This window comes from Bos mutus, chromosome 3, assembly GCF_027580195.1.
Source record: "Bos mutus isolate GX-2022 chromosome 3, NWIPB_WYAK_1.1, whole genome shotgun sequence".
In the NCBI taxonomy this organism is placed as follows: domain Eukaryota; kingdom Metazoa; phylum Chordata; class Mammalia; order Artiodactyla; family Bovidae; genus Bos; species Bos mutus.
This window is the reverse complement of record NC_091619.1, coordinates 76,458,915-76,484,951: the sequence shown is the minus strand read 5'-3', so window position 1 is coordinate 76,484,951 and position 26,037 is coordinate 76,458,915. Positions and strand designations below refer to the sequence as shown.

Sequence of the window (26,037 nt, the reverse complement as noted above, 5' to 3'; positions counted from 1 at the left end):
ATCAGTCTCACTTTTACTGATATGTGTAGTAACTGAAGGTGGTTTGATTTGCTATGTTTGAATCTACCTGTTAAAAAATTCCATCATATATGGAAACCTGATATACAAAATAGAAAACAGTTCTTAGAAATCAAAGTGGTATCCCACACTGAATCCATGGAAAAAACAAAATGCTGTGTCAGATCATTGGACAATGTATGCTTTCGTGTTAAGACAAGAAACAAAGCTAAGACCATCACTGAGGTCTGTGATGAAGAGGAGACACACAATAAGCCTGGCCTGATTATGCTCTAGGTGCTTTCAGCCCCTGAAGTTCTGTAAGTTCCAACCTTGGCACCAAGCATACTAGCTCTTCCACCTACTTTTCTTATCTACCCACTCTTACATTTTTGATTGATTCTTCTATCACTAGTTTACAAGGCCTGAGAGGAAAGTGTGTTTTTTGGAGTTAGGTATGCGTGCCTGGGACCAGACCTTAGCTCTTCTATGTTCACCAAGTGTTGCTGAGCGCGTTGTTTAATCACTGTCATCTTTGGTTTCCTCAACATCAACCACGTGGTGGTATGGTGAGGACTGAAAAATCATAATAGCTATTGGCCTTGTGATAGGTATTTTGTGTACATTATATTTATATACATTACCTCCTTTAATACTTATACTAACTCTTAGAGATGGTTCTTACTATCTCTGCACTGAAAGAAGGGAAGCTCAGAGGTTAAATGAATTGCCCAAGGTCCTAGTAGTTCGGTTCAGTTCAGTCGCTCAGTCGTGTCCAACTCTTTGCGACCCCATGGAGGCTGGATCAAATCCACATCCAACTAATTCCCAACCTGTGTTTTACAACATAATGAATCACAGGCAGTACTTACAGAGACCCTGGCACATGAGAGATGATGAGAACTAGTGTATCATATTGCTACCATAGCAACAAAAAAAGTCAGAAGGAAGATACAAAAAATAGATGAAATATTAGATTCATTGTCCTTAGGCCTAATACCAATTGCCCTGATTGACGTTAGATGTCTGCATGCATGCATACTCTGTCCCATCCAACTCTTTGCAACTCTACGGACTGTAGCCTGCCAGGCTCCTCTGTCCAAGGGATTCTCTGGGCAAGAACACTGGAGTGAGTTGACAGTTCCTCCTCCCCTGATCTTCCCAAGCCCAGAATCGAACCCACATCTCTTGTATCTCCTGCATTGGCAGGCAGGTTCTTTACCACTGAGCCAACAGGAAGCCCTTAGATGGCTAAGCACTTGTTTATTTTTCTGGTTCTTTTAACATGTTCACCCTTTCTAAATAATTTCATTTCTCTTTATAATGTTGTAAAAGACTTCTTTAAAGATCCCATAAGATCCTTTAAAGGTGAGAAGAACTGTACAGAATTCAGACATTTTCATTCTTGAAGCATATTCTTGGCAAACTTTAATAAACCAACTTAAAACAAATGTCCATGGGAATAATGCCTGTATTTTCAAGTGGGTACCAGAAATGTACTGATATTTAGAATGCCCTTAAGTGACCCACCAGGAAAAGAATGCAGACACTCTGTTTTGCAAGTTTTTGTTTAGCTGTATGTCCACACACAGATACCCCATCTGCGCACGGGCTCACACACACACACAAACATGCACACCCTGCTGTTTTTTCCATTCTCTGATTGAAGAGAATCAGGAACAGCACATCTCTAAGTTAATTTACTAGGACTGAGGCAAGGCAGAAATAATTTTGTCAAGCTCCACTTTAACTTGAAATTATAAATTCTAAAATCAGGATGTTTCTTTTTTCAACTCACCCGGGGAAATTTTCTTTTTATGTTTCCAGTTCTTTTAGATCAGCCTGAGATATGGGGTCCAGGCCAACCAATTAATCCAAGCGTGGAGTCGCCAAAGTTAACAAGGCCTTTTCCCACTGGAAGTAAGTTATGTGTCTGCTCTGTCTGGAAAAATAAGTGACTCATTTTACTGTCTGTCTGCATAGTGAAATTAGGCAAGCCTTAGGAAGTCTACGTAAGCAACATTTGGACTGTTTAATATTGAGAAGAGGTATTATTCTAATAAGCATTAGAGTTAAGGGGCCTAGGACAGTCGGTTGAGACAAGAATAATACAATAAATAAAGTAAAATAAGTAACTTTGAACCACAGCTGCTTCTGTGTGACATCTCACAGGCTTATTCATTCATTTATTCAATAGGTTTATGTAGGCATGATAAGCAAGTGGACTAAAGACCCTGCCACGTTCTAGGCATGGGCTAACACACAACACAGAGCTAACCAGGTCAGATAAGGTCTCTGCTTGTCCTACAGAACAACTGAGGCTTCAAAGGATAGAGAGGACACCTTGAGGGGAAAGAGTTTAACTGGAGAACAAGAGGAATGATGCCATATGGGAGAGAGAAGCTGAGACAGAAGATCAGGGCACATTTATCTCAAAGCAGAGCCATCAGCCCTGTTTATTCCAGAATGCCCCTAACCCCTACTCCAGGTAACTGGGGAAAGAAGTCCTGAAGAAAAAGGAAACTCGTCAGATTTACCAGATATAGCAGTGAAAGGAAAACATACATTTAAAGAATGAAAAGAAAAAAATACTTACCTGTTGAAATTCTTAACTTTGCCCGCAAAGTGACAGCCCAGTTCAAAAGGATGAGTCTGGGTTGGGCTTGTAAGACAATACTTTTTCTAGCCCAAGGATTTTTTTCAGCTATAATTTCCACCAAAGGAATCTGTTCATTCTTCCTTGACCCAAATAATTTTGCTTTAGATGTCAAAAATATGCCCAAATTCAAGACATTACTTTGACAAATCTTTCCTGACTCAATCCAAGCTATAATATCCTGACTCTATTAAAAGCCCCTCACCCAGGCTGCTCTCCTTTCCTTGACCACTCTCTGGATTGCAGTTGCCTGGGACCACAGTCTTCCTTCATTCAGTTGTAAATTCCTTGAGAGCAAAGGCTCATTGTTTTCAACCCCATGTCCTTCATTCCTAGTACAGGTCCCAGGACTTTGGTGGCTTTTGACACTTATAAAACAAAGGAATGAATGAATGAAATGATGATATTGTTGTTGCTATTATCTGACTTTCTTTTGACAAATTCCTATCATAAAGTGGAAGAATCTGAATGAGTCCTGCTTCAATCACTAAACTTTGAACTTAAAAAAAATACATGGACTGCTAATAGTTACTCCTTTTCCAATAGCAGAATATGAATGATAGCCCAAATCCTGCTTATCTGGGGAATATTCCATAACTTAGGGAGAAAGTGATCAGTAATGCATGGCTTCTCATCTCTTGGCAGCACCTCCCCCACTGCCTCCAAAAAATGTACCAGCCACCCCACCCCGAACAGGCTCCCCCTTAACAGTTGGACCAGGTAAGCTTTATTTTTTCTGTCCTAGGATGGTGTGGCAATCAGCAGTGGCCCTGGACCTCAACATGCCTTTGATGTGTTGAAATCTATAGGCTAGACTAAACGTGAACATGCATTTAGTTTTACCTCCACTGCAGTTTACTATGTACACTTCTTTAAGTATCACTCCCAGGTTTCACAAAAAGGTTCACTTTCTCATTTTTTCCTCTGTATAATTTTGTTGAACAAAGGCCATGTTTATTTGTGAGATAAGAGAAATAAAAACTCAATATCAAAAGCCATTGTTTAATTGACATTTCACTTCATTGGACCTCATTTTAAATGACTGAAGAATTAAAAGTCTCAAGGCATAATTCGTATTTTTCTAAGAGCTGATAAGTTTTTATCTAGAATTAATATTGTGTAGTCCACAATAATAATAAAATGGGTCCTGGAATTATGCAGCATACAGGTAAGCTAGGGTGGTGCAGGCTTTTTCCCAGTAGTCATTATTTATTATCCCATGGCAAAGCGATGTATAAGGATGATGAAATATGGCAAGGAACTGCAGCATGCCTTTAGACAGATGACTTCTAAGGCATATTTTTACCATCTATTAAAATCAATACTATGGATCAATACAATTTATAATGTACCTAGTCTTACTGGACTAGCAATTCAAAAGCAGTAATAGTTATTTTATGTGTCTGGATCCTTAGAATGTAGTTCTTCGTCACCTTTGGAATTCTATTGCAGCTTCATCCATAGCTATTTATGCAGTCTGGTGAGTTTGATAACTACAGAGGGGGTATTTATCAACAAGAGCAAATGCAAGACATAGTCACTGATGAAATTTATATTGACTCAGACCCAACAGAGAGTGCACAGGTAAAGGTGTTTACAAGTTCAAATCATTTTGGCCCCTTGTATTCTCATGAATATGTTAGAGATAAGTAAATCTACCAGCAGTGAAATTATAAATACTGTGGCCCAGGCAAACTGCTATCCCATTTATTTTTGGCCTTGAAACCTTGAAGGTTAACTTTTTTCAAATGTGAAAATATAAGAATACTAAGCCTACTCTTACAGCTAAAAGGTTATTTAAATGTAAAATGGCTCATGCCCTGAAATTATTTAGGTAACAATTTCTAATTTGAATAATCTTGGTTTAAAAAATGGTACAATTCCTCACATTTCAGTTATCAACTACTTCCTGCCAAGCTATAGAAGATAGTTTTAATTTTCCTCTTGTTATTGGTAAGAATTAAAAAGAATAGCTAATGCTAAAATTTAAGCAAAACAGACTTTTTATTTCATGAATTCATATATATATATATCAGTTATGCCTATGGTATTAACAGGTTAGACTTGATGAGAAAAGAAATTATAAAGGTTTCTTATAATTTTGTTCCTTATTAAATGGGTTTATATGTAACAATTCTTCTCAATATCCTATGTGTGTGGTACGTGGGGTGTGTTTGTGTATATTTGTAAATATTCATGTGGGGATATCTCTTTAATCTTTGTGCTGTGTTTCTGGTGTGTTCAAGGTGGAAGATATGCAACTACTTATGATGTGATAATTTTTTAAACTAACATATATTATCATTGGTTTCACCAAACACTTTCATTTAATATGCTAGAGTAGACAATCTTCATCAAATATGAGGGTGATTTTCAGCCATCAGTTCTTTTTCTGTTGTGTCCTATGTATTTCATTAGGCCAGACTTTCCAAAGGGACCTCCCTTTTGAAATTTGCAGTTCCAGAGCCTGTACACTTCTGAGAATGCCTTCTCAGAATGACCAGTTGCATGCTGGAGCTTCTGGTGATGGTAGATGTAGCCAAGTCAGATCACCTCACACAAGGGTAAATAATAGCCGAAAAGGTAATGTTCACAATATAGAGGCAGGGAACTCTCTCCTCCCCTTCAACTACAATCAAGATATTTTTCCATCATGAAATATGTCCAATTTGGCACCTCACAAGATAACCTATTTATCAGGCTTTGCCTCACCCCTCCCACTTCCTATACAAATAATTTTAACAAAGTCAATTAAATTTTAAAATCAACTACTTTAACCACAGGAAATGACCAATCAGCCACAGAGGTCAAAATTGAAAAGCTACCATCCATCAATGATTTGGACAGCATTTTTGGCCCCGTGTTATCCCCCAAGTCTGTTGCTGTTAATGCTGAAGACAAGTGGGTCCATTTTTCTGACACATCCCCGGAACGTGTTACTCCAGAGTTGACTCCAAGGGAAAAGGTGGTGTCCCCACCAGCTGCCTCAGACAACCCAGCTGACTCCCCACCTCCGGGCCCCCCGGGTCCTCCTGGCCCCTCAGGACCTCCGGGTCCTCCTCGCAGTGTACCATCGCCGCTCAATTTAGAAGAAGTCCAGAAGAAAGTCGCTGAGCAGAACTTCATTAAAGATGATTACTTAGAAACAATCTCATCTCCTAAAGATTTTGGGTTGGGACAGAGAGCAACTCCGCCTCCCCCACCACCACCCACCTACAGGACTGTGGTCTCATCCCCCGGACCCGGCTCGGGCAGTGGTACGGGGATCACCAGTGGTACGTCTCACTGTTTGCGTGTGCTTCGTGTGACCGGGAATGGCCGTGGCTGCTGCAGTGTGAGCAACACCCTCCTCCTGCCTGGCAGTTGGCTTTAGAGCTTCAGCCATCCCTCCTTTGGTGTGGGTGTCCTGTGCTCTGTGGCATGTCCTAGTCCATCGAATGCTCGCGGTCATAGTGCAAGTCTGTGGATGTGTCCTGCCCTGCACTCCTGACCCTTAGGAGTGCCCTTCCACCCTGCGGATAAGATCTCTATTTTTTAAAGAAAGCTGTGATGTCATTTTTAGAATTCAGGAAAGTTCTAGAAAGACAGGTTTCACAGAAAATGTGCTTCAAGTTAAATGTCTGATTTCCTCATCAGATGTCTCCACAGGGGCCCTAGTTGTTTTTTTGTTTTTTTAATTCTTCCACTTTATTGAAATATAACTGACAAAATTATGAGATATTTACAGTGTACAATGTGATGATTTGATACACACATACGTTGTGAAATATTCTTCCCACCAAGTTAATACATCCATCACCTCACATACTTACCTTTTTTTTTTTGACGAGAACATTTAAACTCTACTCTCTTGGCAAATTTCAATCATACAATATAGTGTTATCAACTATAATCACCGTGTTATACATTCGATCCTCAGACATTATTTGATTTATAAGCTTATAAATCTATATTTTTTCCAAAAGCCCTGGTTTTTGTAGGTATATGTGTTTTCTATTTCTTTTTTTTTTTAATTGGGGAAAACTATGTTAACTTCTCTATTTCAGAGAAAAAGAAGTAGGATTTGAAAAGGAGATTTTAGAGGACAGCAAAAAAGAGGCTGCCTTATTGCATCTCCAGCCTAATCAGGCTGCCACTGAAACAAACTGCTCTCTGATGTCATCATTTGACAGGCTAGTCAGCCTATAAGGTCAGTTCTAAGTGTGGTGACAGGTGATGGAGCAGTTTGTCACAAATGTACCTTTTGGGACTCTACATGCAAACATTGACATGGAATCTGATTTTTTTGATTTTCCTGTTTGAAGCTTCATTTTGTATTCTCTAATGATGAAAGGATGGGAACTGCCATGCATACCCAGGAAAGATCACGATATTCCTAATGCATTCTTCTTCTGTATCACTCATTCCATTCATGCTCTTGTTTGTCTACCAAGATCCTCTGGTGCCTTCTCTCTTGTTCCTGTCCTTTTTGTTAGGTACCTTCTCAGGGATGTCAAGGGCTATTTGTTTTTTATTTGCTTTGAAAGAGGTGACCAAGTTTAAATTATTCGAATCTACTAAGAGACACCAAGGAAGTATGTTTGTCTCTGTTTTAATAGTCATCATTGCTTCTGCTTTCAAGGGCACATCTTTCAGTGTTTGCTCTGCATTTGCAAATTGCTCTGAGCTTTAAAGTGAAAGCATCCAAGCTAATCAAGGAAAAGACTGGAGAATCTTCTGTACTGTACACAAAATCAGTGTTTTGTATCACAGGTGTTCTCCTCCTTCACCAGAAACGGAAAACAGTTCAATAATCAAATTTAAGTTTGAAAAACTGTGCTAAAACAAAATCAGCAGGTTTCTTTATAGGGTCCTAGAGAGCCTTTATTTTGCCAATAAGAACAACAGCTATAGTTTCTTTTCCTGGCTTCATGCTAAGAACTTTATGCACATCATTTCATTTTTACAACAGCCTCATGAGGTGAATACTCTTATTTCCCCCATTTTACAGATATGAAAACTGAGGCTCATGGATGTTTAGTAATTTGCCTAAGTTTACACTGCTAGAGGTGATAGACTTGGTATTCATTCTCAGATCTATCTGATCCCAGGCCTGTGTTCTTAACCACTATGCCCTCCAGGAGCCCTTGCAAGGTTTAGTGACAAAATATCACAAACTTATCTGACCCTGACATGCACCTGTATTACACACTGTCATCAAGATCGCCAAAAGTCTTTTCTCCAAACCTACTGCTTTGTGCTCCTTTCTGTATTTCTGGGGCTTAGAGCCCCACCTCCATCCTCTATTTCTTTTTTAGATCTTTTGGGGGTGATGTAAGGGTCCTTACCTAACTGTAAAGATAATAAAGGGCCTCTAAGTAAAGACTCCAGTCCAGACCTCAGCCCAAAAGAAGCTGGTTGTCCTTTGTCAAAGAGAGACATGTTTCCACTGTCTTGAATGGGACTCTTTCCTGGGCCAGGCTCTGAGTCTTCTGAAAGTGCTTTTCAAGGAATAATACCTTCTCTCCAGTGGCCTGGTCACTATACTCTACCCAAAGTAAACACCTTTAGTTGGGGGAGGGGAGGACAGGACACTCCCCAGGCTCCTCAAGCACCTTCTACAAGGTTCTGGGATATACTTGATTAATTGAATTGATCATTGATTTAATGAATAAATAGAGTAGCTCTAGCTTTCTTTCTGGAATCCTTGGCAATTTTGTTGTCATTTTCATGTTTAACTTCCATATTCTTACTTAAAATTACTTGAAAGTGTTACCAGTAAAGACTATTGGTTCTTAATAATTGAGCTGGAAAATACTATACTTTGCTAATATTAAAGAATTGAATTTCTAAGTGGAAAACCAAACTGGGCCAGTGAAACTCATGAATAAATAAAACTGTGCACCATTATTTCCTTAATTAAGTCCCAGTTTATTTGCTCATTAAACAGATTGGCAGAAATATAAACTTAGGATTGAAACAATAGGATATGGTCTCATGTTTTAAAGATTAGTAATGCTTATCATTATCTGCTTTTTATAACAGCCTGATGGGAATAACTTTTCCTGTGTATCTCAAACTGTATACCTACATTAAAAATTTCAGTCACAGCAAGATGACTGTCACTGACCAAGTTTAGACAGTACTTGTGGATCGGAATAGTTACCTGCTGTTGAAAAAGTTGCAAGTTAAGAATTTGCTTCAAGAACTTTAATTTCCTTATGGCAAAGATTTAAAATACATAGTTTGGCCAGAATATTGCTTTACTGGAATGCAGACACTGATTCTTGGCAAAGACTATCTCTTCTCCTGTGTGGGCTGTGTGCCCAGGGGATGGAATGGAAAAAGTGTTTCCTTGGCCTGTAGCAATTTTGGAGACCAGGGAAAGAGAAGTGTTAGTAAAGATAGAATGTTCAACATTTCCCAACTGGGGAAAGTAAACCCATATTAAAAGATGCTAAACACAAACAGACACACCCCACACATCCATAAACAAATGAATTTGAACTACCTGGGGTTGAATCAAACAAATATATTTCCTAACTACAAGTTTTTTTAGAGCAGCAATGTCCAAAATGGAAGCCTTTAAGCATATGTGGCTATTTTAATCTTAATGGCAATTAATTAAAATTAAAAATCAATTATTCAGATGCAGGAGCCACAGTTCAGTACTCAGTGGGCACAAGTGACTAATGACTATCTTATTGGACAGCACTTATTCCAGAACATTTTCATCATTGCAGAAAACTCCACTGAGCCATACTGTTTTAGGGCTTTTAATGTGCCAGTTACCTAAAAAGAAACATAGTATGAAAACTTTTCCACATGTGTTTAATACTTTTGTCAAAGAAATAGTATAATTGTGTTCTAAGAAACACAAGTTGGGAAAGAATAATTCTTTACGTATTTCAAAGTACATATATTTTCATTCATTTGATTCTCCCCTATAACACTGTGATATACTAGCCTCATTTTACAGGTAAGGAAATGGAAGCTCAAAGGCAGGACTTGGCCACAGCCACAAAGCAATAAATAGCAAAGTCAAGATCTGTCTGACCTGAGATTTGTTGAATTCCAGTGATCACTTCTCCCCAGCTGCCCCCCTGCCGACTCCACAACACACACACACCCCCACCCCCACACCCCCACACCCCCACACACAAACAAAAAGAAGTGAAAGTTGGAGCCATTGTTTTATGGTCCTCAGGAGTTACCAAAGAAACTATGATGGGATTTCAGGTTGAAAGCAGCAGATGGATCAAGAGCATGTCAGTGGTTGCCAACTTTTTGAATTCACAAATTCAAATGTACATATGATTTTTAAAGGTAAACAATGTTGTCCAATTAGTTTCTAGCATTGTCTTGGGAATAAACACTGCTTGAAGGGGAAATGAGTAGAACTGAAGATCGAAGAATAAGGGTAGAGATGTGCAAATAACCCTCTTTACTCTTTCAGTACAAAATAATTGTGTAATCTCACAACATCGTGTGAGGCCTTAGTTCAATTATGAAATACTCCGTAGGCCCAAACTACCCTCTGCTGTGAAACAGGGTTTTGCTTTTTGAAACTCCCTTGGTGTTGTCTAACTGCATAACAAATCAATGAGATCAGTTCAGTAAAGAAAAAGTAAGTTAAACAGGGTACTCCAAAAGGAAAACACAGCCAGTTAACTAGCCACTTTTTTCTTCGCTTTCAGTTGTATCTGTATCAAAAGCACAAATTTTACCATCATCAACAACTGCCTATAAGCCAGTGAAGCAAAAACTGTGACAAAAAAAAAAAACAACTGCCTTCCATTTGTTTCGTATCTTATGACTTGGTAATCCTTAAATGAGCATTTTCCATTTCAATTGTTGCAACTGCCTTGTAAGGTAGAAACATGTCCTGTATTTTAAAACATGAAGCTGAGGTTCAGAGAAGTCAACTTCTTATAGTTGATAGGAGGTGGACAGAGCCAGAGCTCAGGTCATCTGACTTTTCGTCAGTTTCTTTAGTATTTCATACTGCCTCCATGATAACTTGTTACCACTTTTCCAAGAATTACTGAAACTGGATTTTAAAATTTCCCTTCTGGAACTTGTAGGAAAAGGATAAGCAGCTGACCTTTTCCTGGGATTGACTCAGAAGACCGTTTCTTGGAAATAGACCCCTGGATAGACATTTTGACCCAACCCCCATGACATGGTTTTCCAGCAAAACAGAACCCCCAAAACAGTTCTATAAAACTTCCAGAAAAAAACTTTGCTGTGTTAACGTTTATTTCCCATCTTTTTGCTGTCACTTCTGAAAACATCCTAGGTGTAAAGAAAACTTTGTCGAGGGACCTGTTGAAATATCCCCTATTCGTTTATTCAAGAGAAGATCAGCAAAAGACTAAGGATATTTATATTGAGAGAAAAGTGCAGTCGGCCCATGCAAAAAGAAGACCAGGCTTTGTGCAAAATGTGGGGCTACATTATATAGGCCACCACCTATAGCTACAAGATACTACATTTAAAAACTCAGACTTTGTAGTTAAATAGGCCATTTGAACTATATGACATTGATCAAGTTATTGAATATCTCTGAGCCTTACTTTCCACTGAGATAGTAGAAGTACTTTCCTTCAAAGCTTATTGTGGGGATAAAATAAGATAATGCAAGTAAAATGTGTAGCAGAGATACTGGGCCAACAAAATAAAAAGTGAGACTACAGTCAAAAGTTCGTAGTGGTAACTAGGAAATATTGGTAGGATGGGTGGTAATTAGTATGGTTTCACACTAATGTAATTACACTTACAATAAACCACACAGATAAACACAACAAACTCAAGATTTCAAACTGCTTTAAACAGAGGAACAAGGCTTTCACCCCCAAGGACTCTCCTAAGTTGGAAGCAGATCCTGAGATGATGAGCTTTGATGGTTAAAGTTGCCTGAAAATCTGAAAATTCAAAGATTCAAATTTCAAAGTTCCTTGAAAATCTGGTCTAGGATTCTCCAGAGAGCAGAGTTTTGTGGTGTGTTGGAGGGGAGGTAGGGGGAGGGGGAGACATTTTCTTTGGGCAGAATTTCTTGGAATTTTCTTGGAGTAATTTGATACCTGTGCTTCTAACCAATGTGAAAAAGCCTCAGGAGTAGCTGGAAGTTCTCTGACTGAACAAGAACCATTTGGAATATTGATTTGACTTCCTTAAGATTGTTAGCCAAGTAGTTTTCCCGTATATCCCGGACATACGCCTGAAGATAGGCCAACCCCTAAGTCTAAGCCCTCTGGTGTGCTCATTAGCGTGCATGCCGACCTCTGTGTGTGCTCTGTGTTTCTCTTGTTTGTCATTGACAGCCAGAAAAGTAAATCCAAGAGACTCTTAAAAATCATCACAAAAATCGTCGCAGGCAACCTCTACACAGACAGGTTCCTAAGCAGCCTCCTTTAAAAACTAAAATCCTCTAAATCCAATGTATTTCTGTTAAGATTCCACAAACAAAGTACGCTCACAATAGCTAATGTACTTTCTTATATTTTGTTCTTTGCTTACCATCAAGGGTTTGCTTGATGAAGTTACTACTACTTTGCTATATGAAGTTACTACTCATATCGTAAAGCACAGTAAGAAGGATAATTCTCTTCTACATGTTTTATAGATATATAAAAGTATTTATATACATAACACATATTTATACACACACACACACACACACACATATATGGACTTTCCAGGTGGCACTTAGTGGTAAAGAACCCGCCTGCCAGTGCAGGAGACAAAAGAGACGTGGGTTCAATCCCTGGGGCAGGAAGATCGCCTGGAGGAGGGCATGGCCACCCACTCAAGTATTCTTGCCTGGAGAATCCCATGGACAGAGGAGCCTGGTGGGCTACAGTCCATAGGGTCACAAAAATTCGAACATGACTTTTGCACACATATATACATATACTGTGAAAAATCTTTTTTCTTCAAGTTCTAACCTCCGTTTTCATCTTGGACATAAATTCTGAATATGTAAAGATCAAGAAAATTTATCATAAGTTTCATGTGTATCATGATCAGAATGAAAGCTACCCACTCACCCAGCCAAAAGAGTATTAAGTATATATTTTCTGTCACAGGGAGTTATAAAAGGATTTACCTTTCACTGGGTGTCACATGACAACAAAAGGCAATGAGCTTCAGCTTCAGCCATCAACCATAGTTCAACTGAGTGATTTTTTTTCTTTATTGAAAAAAAAGAAACCCAAACCCCATGTGCTACAGTCTTGACTGTATTAACTGCTGAGGTGAAGAACGTATTGGTGATTACACTCTACTGTGGGAATGGAAAGGTGGGATCAAATGATAACAGCTCTTTGACCACCTATGTCTCTAGCCTTTTTTAATACCAGCTTGTTTTTCAGGTGCATCATCCCCTGCTCGGCCAGCCACCCCCTTGGTTCCTTGCAGCAGCACGACCCCACCCCCACCTCCTCCCCGGCCTCCGTCTCGGCCAAAGCTACCTCCAGGGAAGCCTGGCATCGGAGATGTGGTATGTTCCCTTCTGCCCTGTCCCGCTCAGAAGCATACAGTGGGAATGACAGAGTCCAAATGCCTGAACATGGGTCATCTCAACTCCAGGTCTAAGCCTTACAGCGCCTGCACCAATGGCCCTGACGGCCAAAATCTGAAAGTCACTGCAGTCAGAGTGTGTATTTCAATTGCCCTCAAATCTCCACCATCATTCAAGCCACGGCCTAAAGTAGTAGGAACAGGATCGTGGGGTCTTCAGTTCTACCCCAGTGGGTTTGATGAAAATTAAGATAATAATACTCAATCGTCCTAAATCCTTTGGAATGGGAGGTGTTTCCTTTCACCATATTTTTCTGATTTTGGAAGACTCCTAGAGAGGAGAAGTCCAGATTTCTGACCCCAGACTACAGAGAAGTTATTGGTGGTATACACACTGGGTGAATATAAAGGAGAGTGGCGGCTCAGGGAATTTTTTTGGAAGTTTTTTGGAAGTTTTGCATCATGTTTTAAGACGAGGGGTAGAAAACATTCTGTGCAAACAATTAAGAGACTCTGGCAGAGGTAAATTTCTTTGGAATTCACATACAGGAGTCACAGGGTAATAATGATGTCCCTGACATCTGGTTTAGCCAGCACACTACAGTATTTTGTATTCAGATATCTTTCAGTAGGTATAAGCTCTCACTTTATGTCACTTATTTAGTCCCTAAGGGCATGTGAGTCCACCATCCTGAAACATCACTGACCATATCCCAGATCTCGGCTTCTCTTAATGTGATATATCTGTTGAGTGTAGCCCATTATAGTTTGTTTCCTCTGGCTCCATCCACAAGCTCTTGTACAGATAAAATCAATTTCAATGAAAAAATGGTACCACCTGTCCTCTTTTAAGAACCTGAGTTGTCATATCTGGAGCTGGGAGATGTTAAAAATATGAAAGGAAGACCTGTGAATCTAACTTTCCATTTCTTTTCTTCTCCCTGCAGCCCCGACCTTTCAGCCCTCCCATCCATTCTTCCAGCCCTCCTCCGATAGCACCCCTAGCCCGGGCTGAAAGCACTTCTTCAATATCATCTACCAATTCCTTGAGTGCGGCCACCACTCCCACAGTTGGTAAAAATTATCTCCTCTCTTTTAATCCATTTGTGGTTTTGACTGGCTATTTTTTTATGATCTGAAAACCCTAACACCCTATGTTTCTGGTCAAAATTGTTTTGCTGTGTGTTTTGCTACTATCATCTGACTCTTCTTTTAAAAGCACCTTCTCAGCAAAGAAGGCAAATGCTTTAGCTAAGCAGATAAGCAAGTAAAAGAATGTGGAATTCTCTTATTCTGTCTCCATACAGATGTATTCATGAAAGTAAAGAAGAAATCATCAAATTAGATCTTGTAATTTAGATATTATTTAGATATCTTTGAGAGGGGAATGTTTATTTAAATTCCAACCATGTAACCCATCAGAAATAACAAAATGTAGAACTTTTCTTTTCTTGAAGCTTTCATTTCTTCATCACCTTGGTTCTGCTTACGTTGACAGATGGTATAAACACGGGCATTGTGGGACTTGAGAAAATGTTTTGACATTTTTTCTAGTGCTTTTCAGTGATGTGTGGTCAATTTTCCCCAAGAAATAAGTCATTGCTGGCATTTTCAGTAAATGCCTTTGTGCCTCTTTCCTTATGGTGTGATGAAAGTGAAGAGTTGAGAATGACTGCTCAGCTGGATGGTTTTCCCAGGTTTAAATGCCTCATTTTGCCTGGAGCATCTTCCCTCTTCCCAAGGCTGGTCTCTGTCTACCCACATTTTACCCACCTTCCTCAGCTCCTGCTGCCTCTCTCATGTTTGCATGGTGTCTCTGACCTGGACTTTTCCATTCCATTTTTGCCCCTTGTCTTCCTTTATTGTCTGAATGCCCTCCAAGTCTCCCATATTATAAACCAGCTGGCCCATGCTGCATTGCTTGGGAGAATCATTAACCAACGCTGAATAAATTCCTCCTGCTACTTGCCAAAGAACAGCATGCTACAGAGTTGTCCATGTGAGAAGTACTTTGATCAAAGCCTGAAGCTCTTCTAGAGAAGAAATCCCTCTTTTCCCAGGGAAATAAGTTAAGATGTGCCTCTTAGGCCCTCAGGGAGAATTTCAACCTTATCACCTGCTTCATATTTTTAATCAGACCATCCCCAAAGAATTCTTCAAATTTGGTGAAAATACAGCCTGCTATCCAATTTTGTAGGATTCATTAACAGACAGATATTTAACATGATTTATATAGTCAAGTCTATTCTTTATCTGCATCGTCAGTTGGGGTAATTCAGGGCTTCTTATTTAGATGCCTATTAGCTAGTTTCCTTCTGGGTTTTGTTGTTTACTGTTTTGTTTTTTTCTGTAACTTCCAACCTTACTTTTGAGCTCTCTTTAATGCTCTTGATCACTACAGCCATTTCCCTCACTCCTGCTCCGTTGGTTTTCTGTGGTTTTTGCCTCAAGGTCATTTGTTCCACTCACTCCCTGTGATTTTCCTGGTTGTTCAGAGAGAAAAGTAACGATGATAAACTGTCATTCAGAGAGTAGACCTTAAGCGACCCCAGTTGACTGTCTAACCTATTCCTTCAACTCACTGAGATTCACAGAGAAAATGGCGCACAGAGCGTTTGACCTGTGGCCGTGTTTTGTATCATGTGTTTTTATGCACTCTGCTGCAGAAACCTTAGAACCTGGCTAGTGACTGTGATCCTCAACACAGCTAGTACATATTCTTTCAAGATGAGCCATACAGGGGCTAAAAACAGAAAGAAAGAAAGAAAGAAAAATAAAAGACCACCCAAGAGGCTAGTCACATCGCTTCATTGCTGAGAAGCATTCTGATTTAATCTCTTCAGCTCTGTTATTTGTATTTGGTTTTCATCTCCCTCGCTCTCTTGTTCTTTATTTCCTGTGGCTGTGAGTCACCTGACAGCCATTTCTCTTTAAAGTAAATGTGTTGTCAGTGACCACCCAGCAGCACCCTGTGTAGTGTTGTTTATCTCTTTTTGAAGAGGTTGTTCTTTGGCTGTTCAGCACCAAGGGGCTGCCTGTCCATGACTTGACTTGGTATGTCAACTTAAGAAAGTCAGATGGCTTGGGGGAGATGAAGAATTTCAGCAGCAAATTCTTGACTTCAGTGGCTCAACATTTCCCTCCCTCCACCATGATATTTTCTTGACATTTTTATGACACTTGTGCCAAAACAGGGACAAGTGTGGCAAAAACTGGATACTTATTATTTGTACTTGCTTAGTACAAAGTTTAATATAATTCGAGGACTAAATTTTTAAAGGCATGTCTGATCTTCCTACAATTCATCTAAGAATACGCCCCTAGCAAGACATTGGACATAAAATCTCTTTCATGAGATCTATGATTATAAATTAGTAAAACTGATGCCACACCTGAAAATAGGATTTTCTATTTTCTATTCCCTTTCTATTTTGAATGTGAATAAGTCACATTCAAATAATGAAATGTTCCTTTGTAATTGTACTTCACTGAATTTAGGATACCTTCAATTAGAAGCTGCGCTGTTATTTTATATATGACTGAGAAAGGGAGGGGAAGCTGCCACGTGAGTTAAGGTGCAATACTTCCTTATCATACTGATTTTAAGATCCATCCTAATTTCAGAGAGGTTAAAAAGTGCACATATTAGCATGAATGAAATACAATAAACCCCTTTTGTACTGAAAAAAAAAAAGCTCACAGGATCTTCACTCTTTGATATGGTAGGGAGGGAAAGTCTGGTTAAAATATTCAAAGAAAATATTTAAAGGTGTTCTATTATAAGAACCAGACTTTTAGACATTTAGAGATAGAGATAAACAAGGAATTATCTCTAATTGTAAATATCCAATTTATTATTTGCTTCTTATTTCTATGTGTGATAGTCGTTTTTTAGATGTTTGCAAAACCTTCCTTTGCAATCTACCCCAATGCAAAATACAATGATAAAGACAATTTGTCTTCATTGTTAAATTCATTATTAATTATGTTTCTTCAGCTGTTCATTATGCATTTTTAATTACATCTTTAACATCCCAGGAATCAGTAATGAATGAAAAGTAATCCTTTAAGGGCATCAGATGGACTTTGATGCTTCCTTTGGTATAGAACTTGGAGCAAAAGTGATTTGTATTCAATACACAAGTATTAACCATAGAATCTAAAACTTAAAACATTTCCTCTAAGCTTTTGTCTCTCCAGGCTGGGTGGAAATTCTGACTTAAATAAGCTTTTTAAAAAACTTATCTGTGTTAACATCAATTATTCTGCACAAAAGGAAAGACCCTTATAGACAGGTATTCCTGATCCCGATTTTAAATTTCCACACTTAATTTTAGTATTTTTCCCCTTTTTTTTTGGAAAAGCCTGTCTCCAATACTGGCTTCCCCATCTCAGATCAATTGGAGACAGTTCCCCTGGTTAGCTCTTAACAAAATTTTTCTTCTTTACTTACTTACTTTACTTACTTTACAACTGATTGTTGCCCTTATTTAAATCAAGTACAGAGCTATCCAACCACCCATTTTTTAAATTTAGAATTTTTTTTCTAAGTCCTCATTGTCCATAACCATAATAAAAAAAATGATAAGCATGCTGTTCAACTTTTATAAACTATTCTTTTGTAACTTCAGCTCAAAGAAAAAGATGGCAGTCTTGGAGTCTCCTCATTTTAAGGAGATTGTAAATAAAACATCAGTTTTTCAAAAGAAAGGAATATTCTCCACCATTCCTAGTAGGTAGGAAAGAGCACTGTTACAGTCAGTGTAATCTTTTGTGTCCTATTTTCTGGGGGTATTATGGGGTGTCCTTCTTAGTGCCAGTTCCTGTTGCTCTACTGTAGATATTACAGAAATTGCATTCACTTATTCTAGCCACTGAGGAAGTCACATGTATACTAAAAACTGATTGACAGGGGCTTCCCTGGCAGTCCAGTGGTTACGAATCTGTGTTTACACTGCAGGGGGCACAGGTTCGATCTCTGGTCAGGGAACTAAGACACTGCATGGCATTCAGTGTGGTCAAAAATAAATAAATAAAATGGAGAAATAGCATCATCTTAGTATTTTAAAACAACTGATTGACAGGTGCTATTTTAGAGCCTTAAAAATTGACAAAGAAGCAGTTTTCCTGCCTTATTCACTAAGTCTAAGAGCCAAGCTAGTAGAATATTTTCTAAGAAGCATAGTTTATGGAGTAATTTTACTACCCTCATCTATTTCCTCATCTTATACTTCTCTACATTGTAGGAAAGATTCTCCCTTACTTGTCTGGGTACAGAATTTATCCAATTTTCTGTTAAAGTTATAATAATATCCTTCAGATCTGTGGCACTGATTGATCTAAATCACATAGAGTAAAACTTCAGTTACCTGCATTTGTTTGTTGGTAAAGAGGGAGACCATGTACATACATCCAGAATGCTTGGAGTTCATAGCAACTATTGTGATCAATTTACTACAGAGACATTTGGCCATGATCAATACCATAGCCAAAGATGAAATTACAATAATGCTGTTCAAAACTAACAATCCATAAGTACCAAGGACAGGTTGGATATTGATGAAGTTGAAATGAGAGACTTCATTCAGGGACCTCAGATTCATACTGTTGCTTTTTCATGATCTCATTAAAAGCCTATTCTTTCCCCATGGGGAGGCAGGTGCATGCTGGGTGATCCCATTGAGCTGCCAGCACTCTGTCAGGAGGTTCTGTTGATGGATATATGTCCAGTCACTTGAGAATTGTGTCTGAGTGAAATACACTTGCACAAGTCAATTATTAATGACAGTGCCTTTAACAACTCCCTGAAAAGGTGGGGGTGTGATTTCTTCCATGGAGTTGACTTCAGCAAATTCACAAATGCTAAAATCTGGCATTTAAAAAATTTCCATTTCTGCTGTTAGACTCATCATGAAATAAGCACATCACTTTTTTATACTCTGTCCATAATCCCAGTGTCTTAGGTTTTGTTTCTTTTTTTCATTAAAATCATTCCTGTGTTTTGATCAGTAAAGTGCATTGCTTGATTTCATTTGAGATTTGTGTTTGTGTTTTTATTTTCATTCCTTTATATTTCTTTGGTTCAAAGTGTCAGAAGATGATGTTTTTTATGACAAACTGCCCTCGTTTGAAAGGCGCTGTGAAACGCCTGCAGGTATGGTGCTAGCTGAGTGATCTTTAGATATCTAGACTTTAAAAATCCAAGCCATTATGCCATCTGAATGCTAAACTTCATGGACATGCTACTCACCTCATGAGTGTCCAGTGCCTCTCAGATGCACCGTCTACTTACTGTTCATCGTGAAATTCATGCCACTGAAATGTTTTTTTTTCAAGTGATCATATATTATAAAGCAGTAGGTTGCATGACAGTTTCTCAGTGAAAAGGTTCAAAAAAGGGAAGAGGCTATTGCTTTGTGAACTAACAAAGGGAGGGATAATTTAACTGCTCAGAATTACATATCCAGTGACGGCTTTTTTATTTAAAACATAGTAGAACACCATTAGTAATCTTGTTTTTTCTATGGTATATAGGTAAAGGGTGTTTTGTGTCTGGTTGCCTAAGGTGATTCCAGGGAAAGGAATGGAAGATATATGGCATCTGCCATGAACTTTCAATTGATGTGCAATGCTGTTGTCATTGAAAACCTCAGCTAAGTTTTATGTAACCCATAACTCCTAGTTTCTTTTTTAAAACATAGAAGGGGATGACAGTGAAGATGAAATAAACACAGCAATTGCTGAGTGACAGTTTGCCCAAACTAGTGCAGTTAAAATATGCTGACGCCCCTGCATGGCCAGGAAGACTTCTGCTCCATGCGCACCAGCACCAAGTACCAAGCTGCCAGCAACACGTGCCCATCCCTTTAGGCCTACATAGCTTTGCTTTTGCTTTCTATTTCCCAAACTAAAAAAAAAAAAAAAAACATAGATTGCCAGCCTTCCCTTTTCCCTGCACGCTAATGGCATGCAGTGCCTCCACCCTCCCCTTAGTGAGATTAATGACCTGCTCTGTAACTCATACTGTGTCCTTCTCTCTCCCTCTCCTTAACCTTTCCCATCCCGCTTCAACTCCTGGCCATACAGAGAATGAACAGCCTTCCCTCGTTTGGTTTGACAGAGGAAAGTTTTATTTGACTTTTGAAGGTAAGTAGTACATAGCATACCAGATTCTAATTTTTCCTCCCCTCATGCTTTTCCCCATTTGCATTTTTTAAAAATCCCAGTTTTCTTCAAAAGACCTGGTCTCACTTTCTATATAAAAATGCTATGGCTACTTAGAAAATATTAAATACTAAAGAAAATACTCCATGAATTTGGTTTGTATGAGATCTCCAATTTTTCGTATTAAAAAATTAAAGCTAATTTGCAGTTAATATTGGTTACTTAATTAACTGAAATAAATTGAAAAAAAAAAACCACCTTTTTTGGGCAAGGAACTTAACTCTGTCAACCAGGGCTCTTTCCTAACTCTTTTGCAAGTGCAATGCAACAAATATAAGGACATTTTTGGTTAGAACTGGCATTTAATTTTGTTTTGGATAATTAATATTTCAGATACAACATCCATTATTGTAAAATGTAAATATATTCTTATGACAAGGAATGCTGCATGAGAGATCAGAAAAATGAAGAAAAGAAAAAGTATTTTCATAAGTTCTATTTACAGCTTCTGATATGGAAATTGTAACTGGAATGACTAGTAAAATGGACAACTACCACTGGACTTGCCATTTTAGAAGATGAAAGAAAATATACATAAGTGTAATGTCCGTTATCTAACCTCAATGCTGAATAATTTGTTATTTCTGCATTAAGGATTAGCATTCTTCTGTCTTATATTTAAATTCTAAATCATTTTAACAGGCCAAGCATTTGATAAAATGACCCATTTAAACTAATGGTATAGGAAAAATTAAGTAAGTAAACTTAACAAATGGACTATCTTATACATATTTATCTCTACTTTCTATAATTTTAAATAGCTAAGTTTATCTTGGGATAAAAAGTTGGCAAACAAAACTTCTACTCAAGAATTGATTCTAAATATGGTCTTTGTATTTCATGATAACAAAAAGAACTTCTCTAAGTGTGTGTTTTAGCACAATTTAAAATATTAGAATGACTGGCACAAATTCTCAAGTAGTTTGTGTGGTGTGACATTTTTCTCTTAACAGTGACTTTTCTTTGCAAGATGGTCCCTTTAGCTTGGAGTGGCTTGGCTAGTAGCAGGAAACATTGTCTGATTCAAAGCTTCCCAAATACTGATGTCTCTCCTGGCTCAGGCAGAGAACAGGTGGATAGACAATCTTAGAGAAGGATGAATATTTTCCACATGATGTTGGAAGCCTTCATTGCCTCAGGTCATTAATTTTGTAATAACCAAGATGCAAAATCCACAAACTTATGACCTTCTAAACTTTCTCTTCAAATTAGATGAATAAAAGTGCCCAGGTGTCTTTTTACTGATCAGCACATCTCATAGGAGACACTATGACTGAATAGGTTTATGATCTTGACATACTGCCAATACCTGCATATATAAAGGCTCTTTCTCTGGTTCAGCTTGACTGCATTAAAGGTTGTAGTTTACCCTGTTTTAAACAGGAAATTAAGCCATGTGCTACTGGCAAACTTCAAGTAATGTCTGGGGCTCCAAAAAAACTTTCATAGTTTTTTGTTGGTACAGTTTGTTTTGGCTTTAGAGTATCTATTGTCTGGTTTGCTTTTATTTTGGTTAGGATTTCTTTAAACCAAAGAAATCCAAGAGATAGACTTTTTGTAAGATTCCAGTCTAAAGACAGCTTTTGATTGTTGGCTTGTTTGTTTTTTAAAATATATCATCAATCAAACATAAATATTAATAAGCATGTGGAATAGCAACATGAACCACATTTTTTTAAAAATTTTAAGAAAAGAAAATATTTGTTAGTAGATTTGGGGTATCTAATGTTGGTAGGTAACATTGCCATTCTAATTAGTAAAATCCAAATTCCTTAAACATCTCAATTTGAGACAAGAGAAGTCACACAAGGAAAGAGGTTGAATAGAAATTAATTGAAACCTCTAGCTTTGTGTTAGCTTTATCTTGGACTTTGCTGAAGGTTTGGAAGTACAAACAAGGTTTTCCAAGGGACTATAGGAGAGGTCATGTCATGAATATGTCCTACTTATCTATCAAGAAATGCTCATGCAAATTAAAGTACATTTCAGTGAACTTTAAAGGAAGACTTAGGAGGACATCTTACCCCCTGAAACTAAAAATAACACAAGGGTGGCTATCTTTTAAGAATGGGAAAAGGCTTGTTTTAGTGGTTTATGTAAATTAGCCTCAGGTAGTTTTAGCTAATGCAACCTGGAATTTTTTTTTTAATTTTCTGCTGTGATGATAAAATGGCATAGAAACAATGACTTGTTAAATTGCTTTGAGAATAGTGCCCCTAATCAAACTTTAAACTACAAAAAGACATGGTCATTCAACATATTTTATTGAATAGCACTTCTAGTATATTCTTCTAGGGCACTCTGACTTTACCCATATTTGTTATGAATGTTAATTATCATTATCTTCAATTCTTTATTTGGGGAATATATAAGAGGACCAAAGATTCCCAAGTCAAAAATTCATTTGTTCTAAATTACTTTTACGTTATTATTTGTTGGCATTTAAATAGTGTTTTATCATGTTCAAAACCTTAGCCTGTCATATCCATTGCTTTTTCTTACAGGCCTCTGGTCAGTGGGTCACCCAGTGAGTGAGTGAGCCACTTACCAATCAACCAACTAACTAATGAACTTCATGAACTTATTTGGAAATAATATGAGATGCTTCACACTTCTAAATTTAACTTAACAAGAGAGAGAGAAAAGTGTTAGACAATGGTTCTAACTCACAAGAGCTCCAAAGCTTATCTTAATGGTTTAGTTTTAAACAATTTCACTTAAAAAAAAAATTGTCACTGAAATTTTAACCTACTTAAGTTGAGCTTTAAAAAAAGGTAAAGGTTACATAAGGTAGAACCTGTTAAAATTCATTCATTCAGGAGTATATCCTACTGAAGCTGTTAAGTCTTCTTCTGAGATGAAAGGAAGAGAAAGATATTCCATAAAAAGTAGAAGATAAGACTATTAGCTATTTGAATAATTCCCTAGAGCATTCAAACATCAAAATGTTTCCAGAAATGTGCTGTCCCTCTCTTTGTTTAGCTTATTTAACTACAAAATCATCTTGTATCTGATCATGAAAAAAACAAAAAACAATCTACAACCATAGATTCTTGTATCCTTGTTCTGAAGATTGCCTCTCTCCTCTGTGCATACAGCCACTCTCCTCTCTAGTCCACTCCTTCTCTTCACTGGTCTCACTCCCAACACACTCCCGGGAATGTCACTTAGCAACACCCTTGTCTGTACTCCCAGGCTCTTTGCCAAACTGGCCCACCTGTTGCCTTCACTGCATCCCCGCTCTCTCCAGGGGCCGTTGCTTCCCCTATAACACTCTCCACAGAAAGTTCATCAGTCTGCTATAGGCTGTATGAGTTCTTCCAACTCTCCATTAAAACTTCCAACCCCGTCTCCCCATAATGAAAAGTAGCCATCATTTCACCTTTTATTTATCGCTGTTCACACCGACCTACAGAGCATTTCCCCTGCATTCATCTATAGGCTTAGGGACACTGGCAGCTCCCTTTTCACCCTCTTCTCTACCTCACTCCCTAGCTTACTTTTGTCACATAGATTCTATGTGGATGATCCATCAACATTCTCTCTCAAGGGCTTCTTCAACTTCAGTTCCAATAAACTTTCCCTCCACTCAGTAACCCACACGTCTGGCCACGTCTAAGAAATGGCCCCTATCAGAAAGTATCATTTCAGCTATTTCAAAACTAACAATTCGTCCCCCTTGTTGAAGTACAAAAACTGTACTAGGCATGATTCTTTCATTCAGTTAGCTGAGTACTATTGTGTGCCAGCGCTGTTCTAGGCACTCCCCTACAGGGAACAAAACAGAAAAAATTCCGAGTCACTGCAGAGCTTATGTTGTAATGTGGAAAATCAAAAACAGGAAGAAAAGTAAAATATGTAGCATGGACATGGTAATAAGTTCTACAGAAAAGAAATAAAACAGGGGAAAAGAATGGAGCACATAGGGGTTGAAAATAAAGAGGAGGAACTGAGGTAAGAAAAATAATGAATAATAATAATTAATACCTGAGTCTTTACTACATGAAAAATACATTTCATCTAATATCTCATTTCATCTGCACAACTCATGGATGAAGAAATTCTGATTCAGGTAACATATGTGACTTTTGAGAATCACTCAGCCAGGAAGAGGAAGAGTAGAGATTGAAATCTAGGCTGCCTAGCTGGAGACCTGGCCTGATGCTCTGTTCCATGTCCGTGATATCTCATTTAGCTTTTGTGACAGTCCCTTGAAATAGGTGATGCTGTTGGGTTTCTCTAACTCTCCTAACCTTCCAGTTTCCCAGTCCCCTGACTATACATTATCTTTGACTTTGTTGAACCCTCTAGTCTTATGGCCACCCCACTCGCATTCAATCCACCAGCCAAACCTACATTCAAATTTATCCAGATTAGACCCCATGAAGGAAAAGTATGTTTCTATACAATGGAAGATACACTTTTCTCTTTGAAATTGTGTTGTCTATATGAAACACTCAACTCTTGGACATTTTAACTTCTGACCTCCTTCAGTGAATTATTAAATATCCCTACTTAATAGTTCATAATACATAATCTTAGTCATGGGCCACTCAAGTTTCTTCCCCCGACATAGTAATCCTGTAAGAAACAGGTCAAATTTTTCACAGATGACCAAACAGATATAAATTCATTCATCCAAGAGTCACTAGAAAAAGGAAACTTGAAAGGCATAAGCAATTTTATGAGAAGGAGCCATTTTGCTAAATTCACAATATTCTTCTAGTGGAAATTGTCCACTAATTGCCCCCACCCCACTGTTGCTGTGCTGGACTTAGTCGTGTCCGACTCTTTGTGACCCCATGGACTGTAGCCTGTCAGGCAGGATTCTCCAGGCAAAAATACTGGAGTGGGTTGCCATGCCCTTCTCCAGGGGATCTTCCCAACCCACGGATCGAACCCAGGTCTCCAGTATTGCAGGCGGGTTCTTTACCATCTGAGCTACCAGGGAAGCACCACCCCGCTCCCACCCCCCGACTGTAGGCCCTTCTCAGTCAATAAAGTTACGGAGCACTCAACTCTACAAACACAGGGTTAAGTACAACCAAGTTGGGGAAAATTACAGAAACATAAGAAGCAGTGATACAAGACTGTCTTCATTGAAAATATTAAAACTGCCCTCCCTAGCTATTTCAAATTTTTTAATGTAAACTACAATGTGATTATGAAATGCAAAATCTTTTCTATTCACAATTGAAGGTCACAGAGAGTTTAAAAAAAAAAAAGCCTAAACCTGTGAGGAAGATTTAAGTGGAGCAGAACCTATAAAATGTTCTACCAGGCAGGTCTGCTGATGGTTTCAGAATTCTCTCGACCTTGGGACTTCCCTGATGGTCCAGTGGTTAAGGCCCATTACTTCCAATGCAGGGGATGTGGATTCAATCCCTGGTTGAGGAACTAAGATCCGGCATGCTGCACGGCCAAAAAATAAATAAGTACCTAATGCTGGTTCCCTGGTGGTTCAGATGGTAAAGAATCTGCCTGCAATGTGAGAGACCTAAGTTCAATCGCTGGGTCAGGAAGATTCCTTGGAGAAGGGGATGGCAACCCACTTCAGTATTCTTGTTGGAGAATACCATGGACAGAGGAACCTGGTGGGCTACAGTCCATGGGGTCGCCAAGAGTTGGACACGACTAAGTGACTTTCACAATGCTGGTTC

At 38.4% G+C, this 26,037-nt stretch overlaps 1 protein-coding gene across 5 annotated transcripts in view; it reads left to right on the top strand.

Moving 5' to 3' along the window:
- The window catches only part of SGIP1 (SH3GL interacting endocytic adaptor 1), a 237,433-nt gene that overhangs the window by 151,509 nt on the left and 59,887 nt on the right, over positions 1-26,037 (top strand). For 2 of the 5 annotated variants that reach the window (XM_070367882.1, XM_070367878.1), the window contains 5 exons: positions 1,825-1,917; positions 3,299-3,373; positions 5,437-5,928; positions 13,006-13,133; positions 14,101-14,227. In XM_070367882.1, coding sequence (XP_070223983.1) covers positions 1,825-1,917; positions 3,299-3,373; positions 5,437-5,928; positions 13,006-13,133; positions 14,101-14,227 — 915 coding nt within the window. Of the gene's footprint in view, positions 1-1,824; positions 1,918-3,298; positions 3,374-5,436; positions 5,929-13,005; positions 13,134-14,100; positions 14,228-19,241; positions 19,308-20,239; positions 20,300-26,037 lie in introns of all 5 variants that reach the window. The other 3 variants (XM_070367880.1, XM_070367879.1, XM_070367881.1) reach the window with 2 other exon arrangements.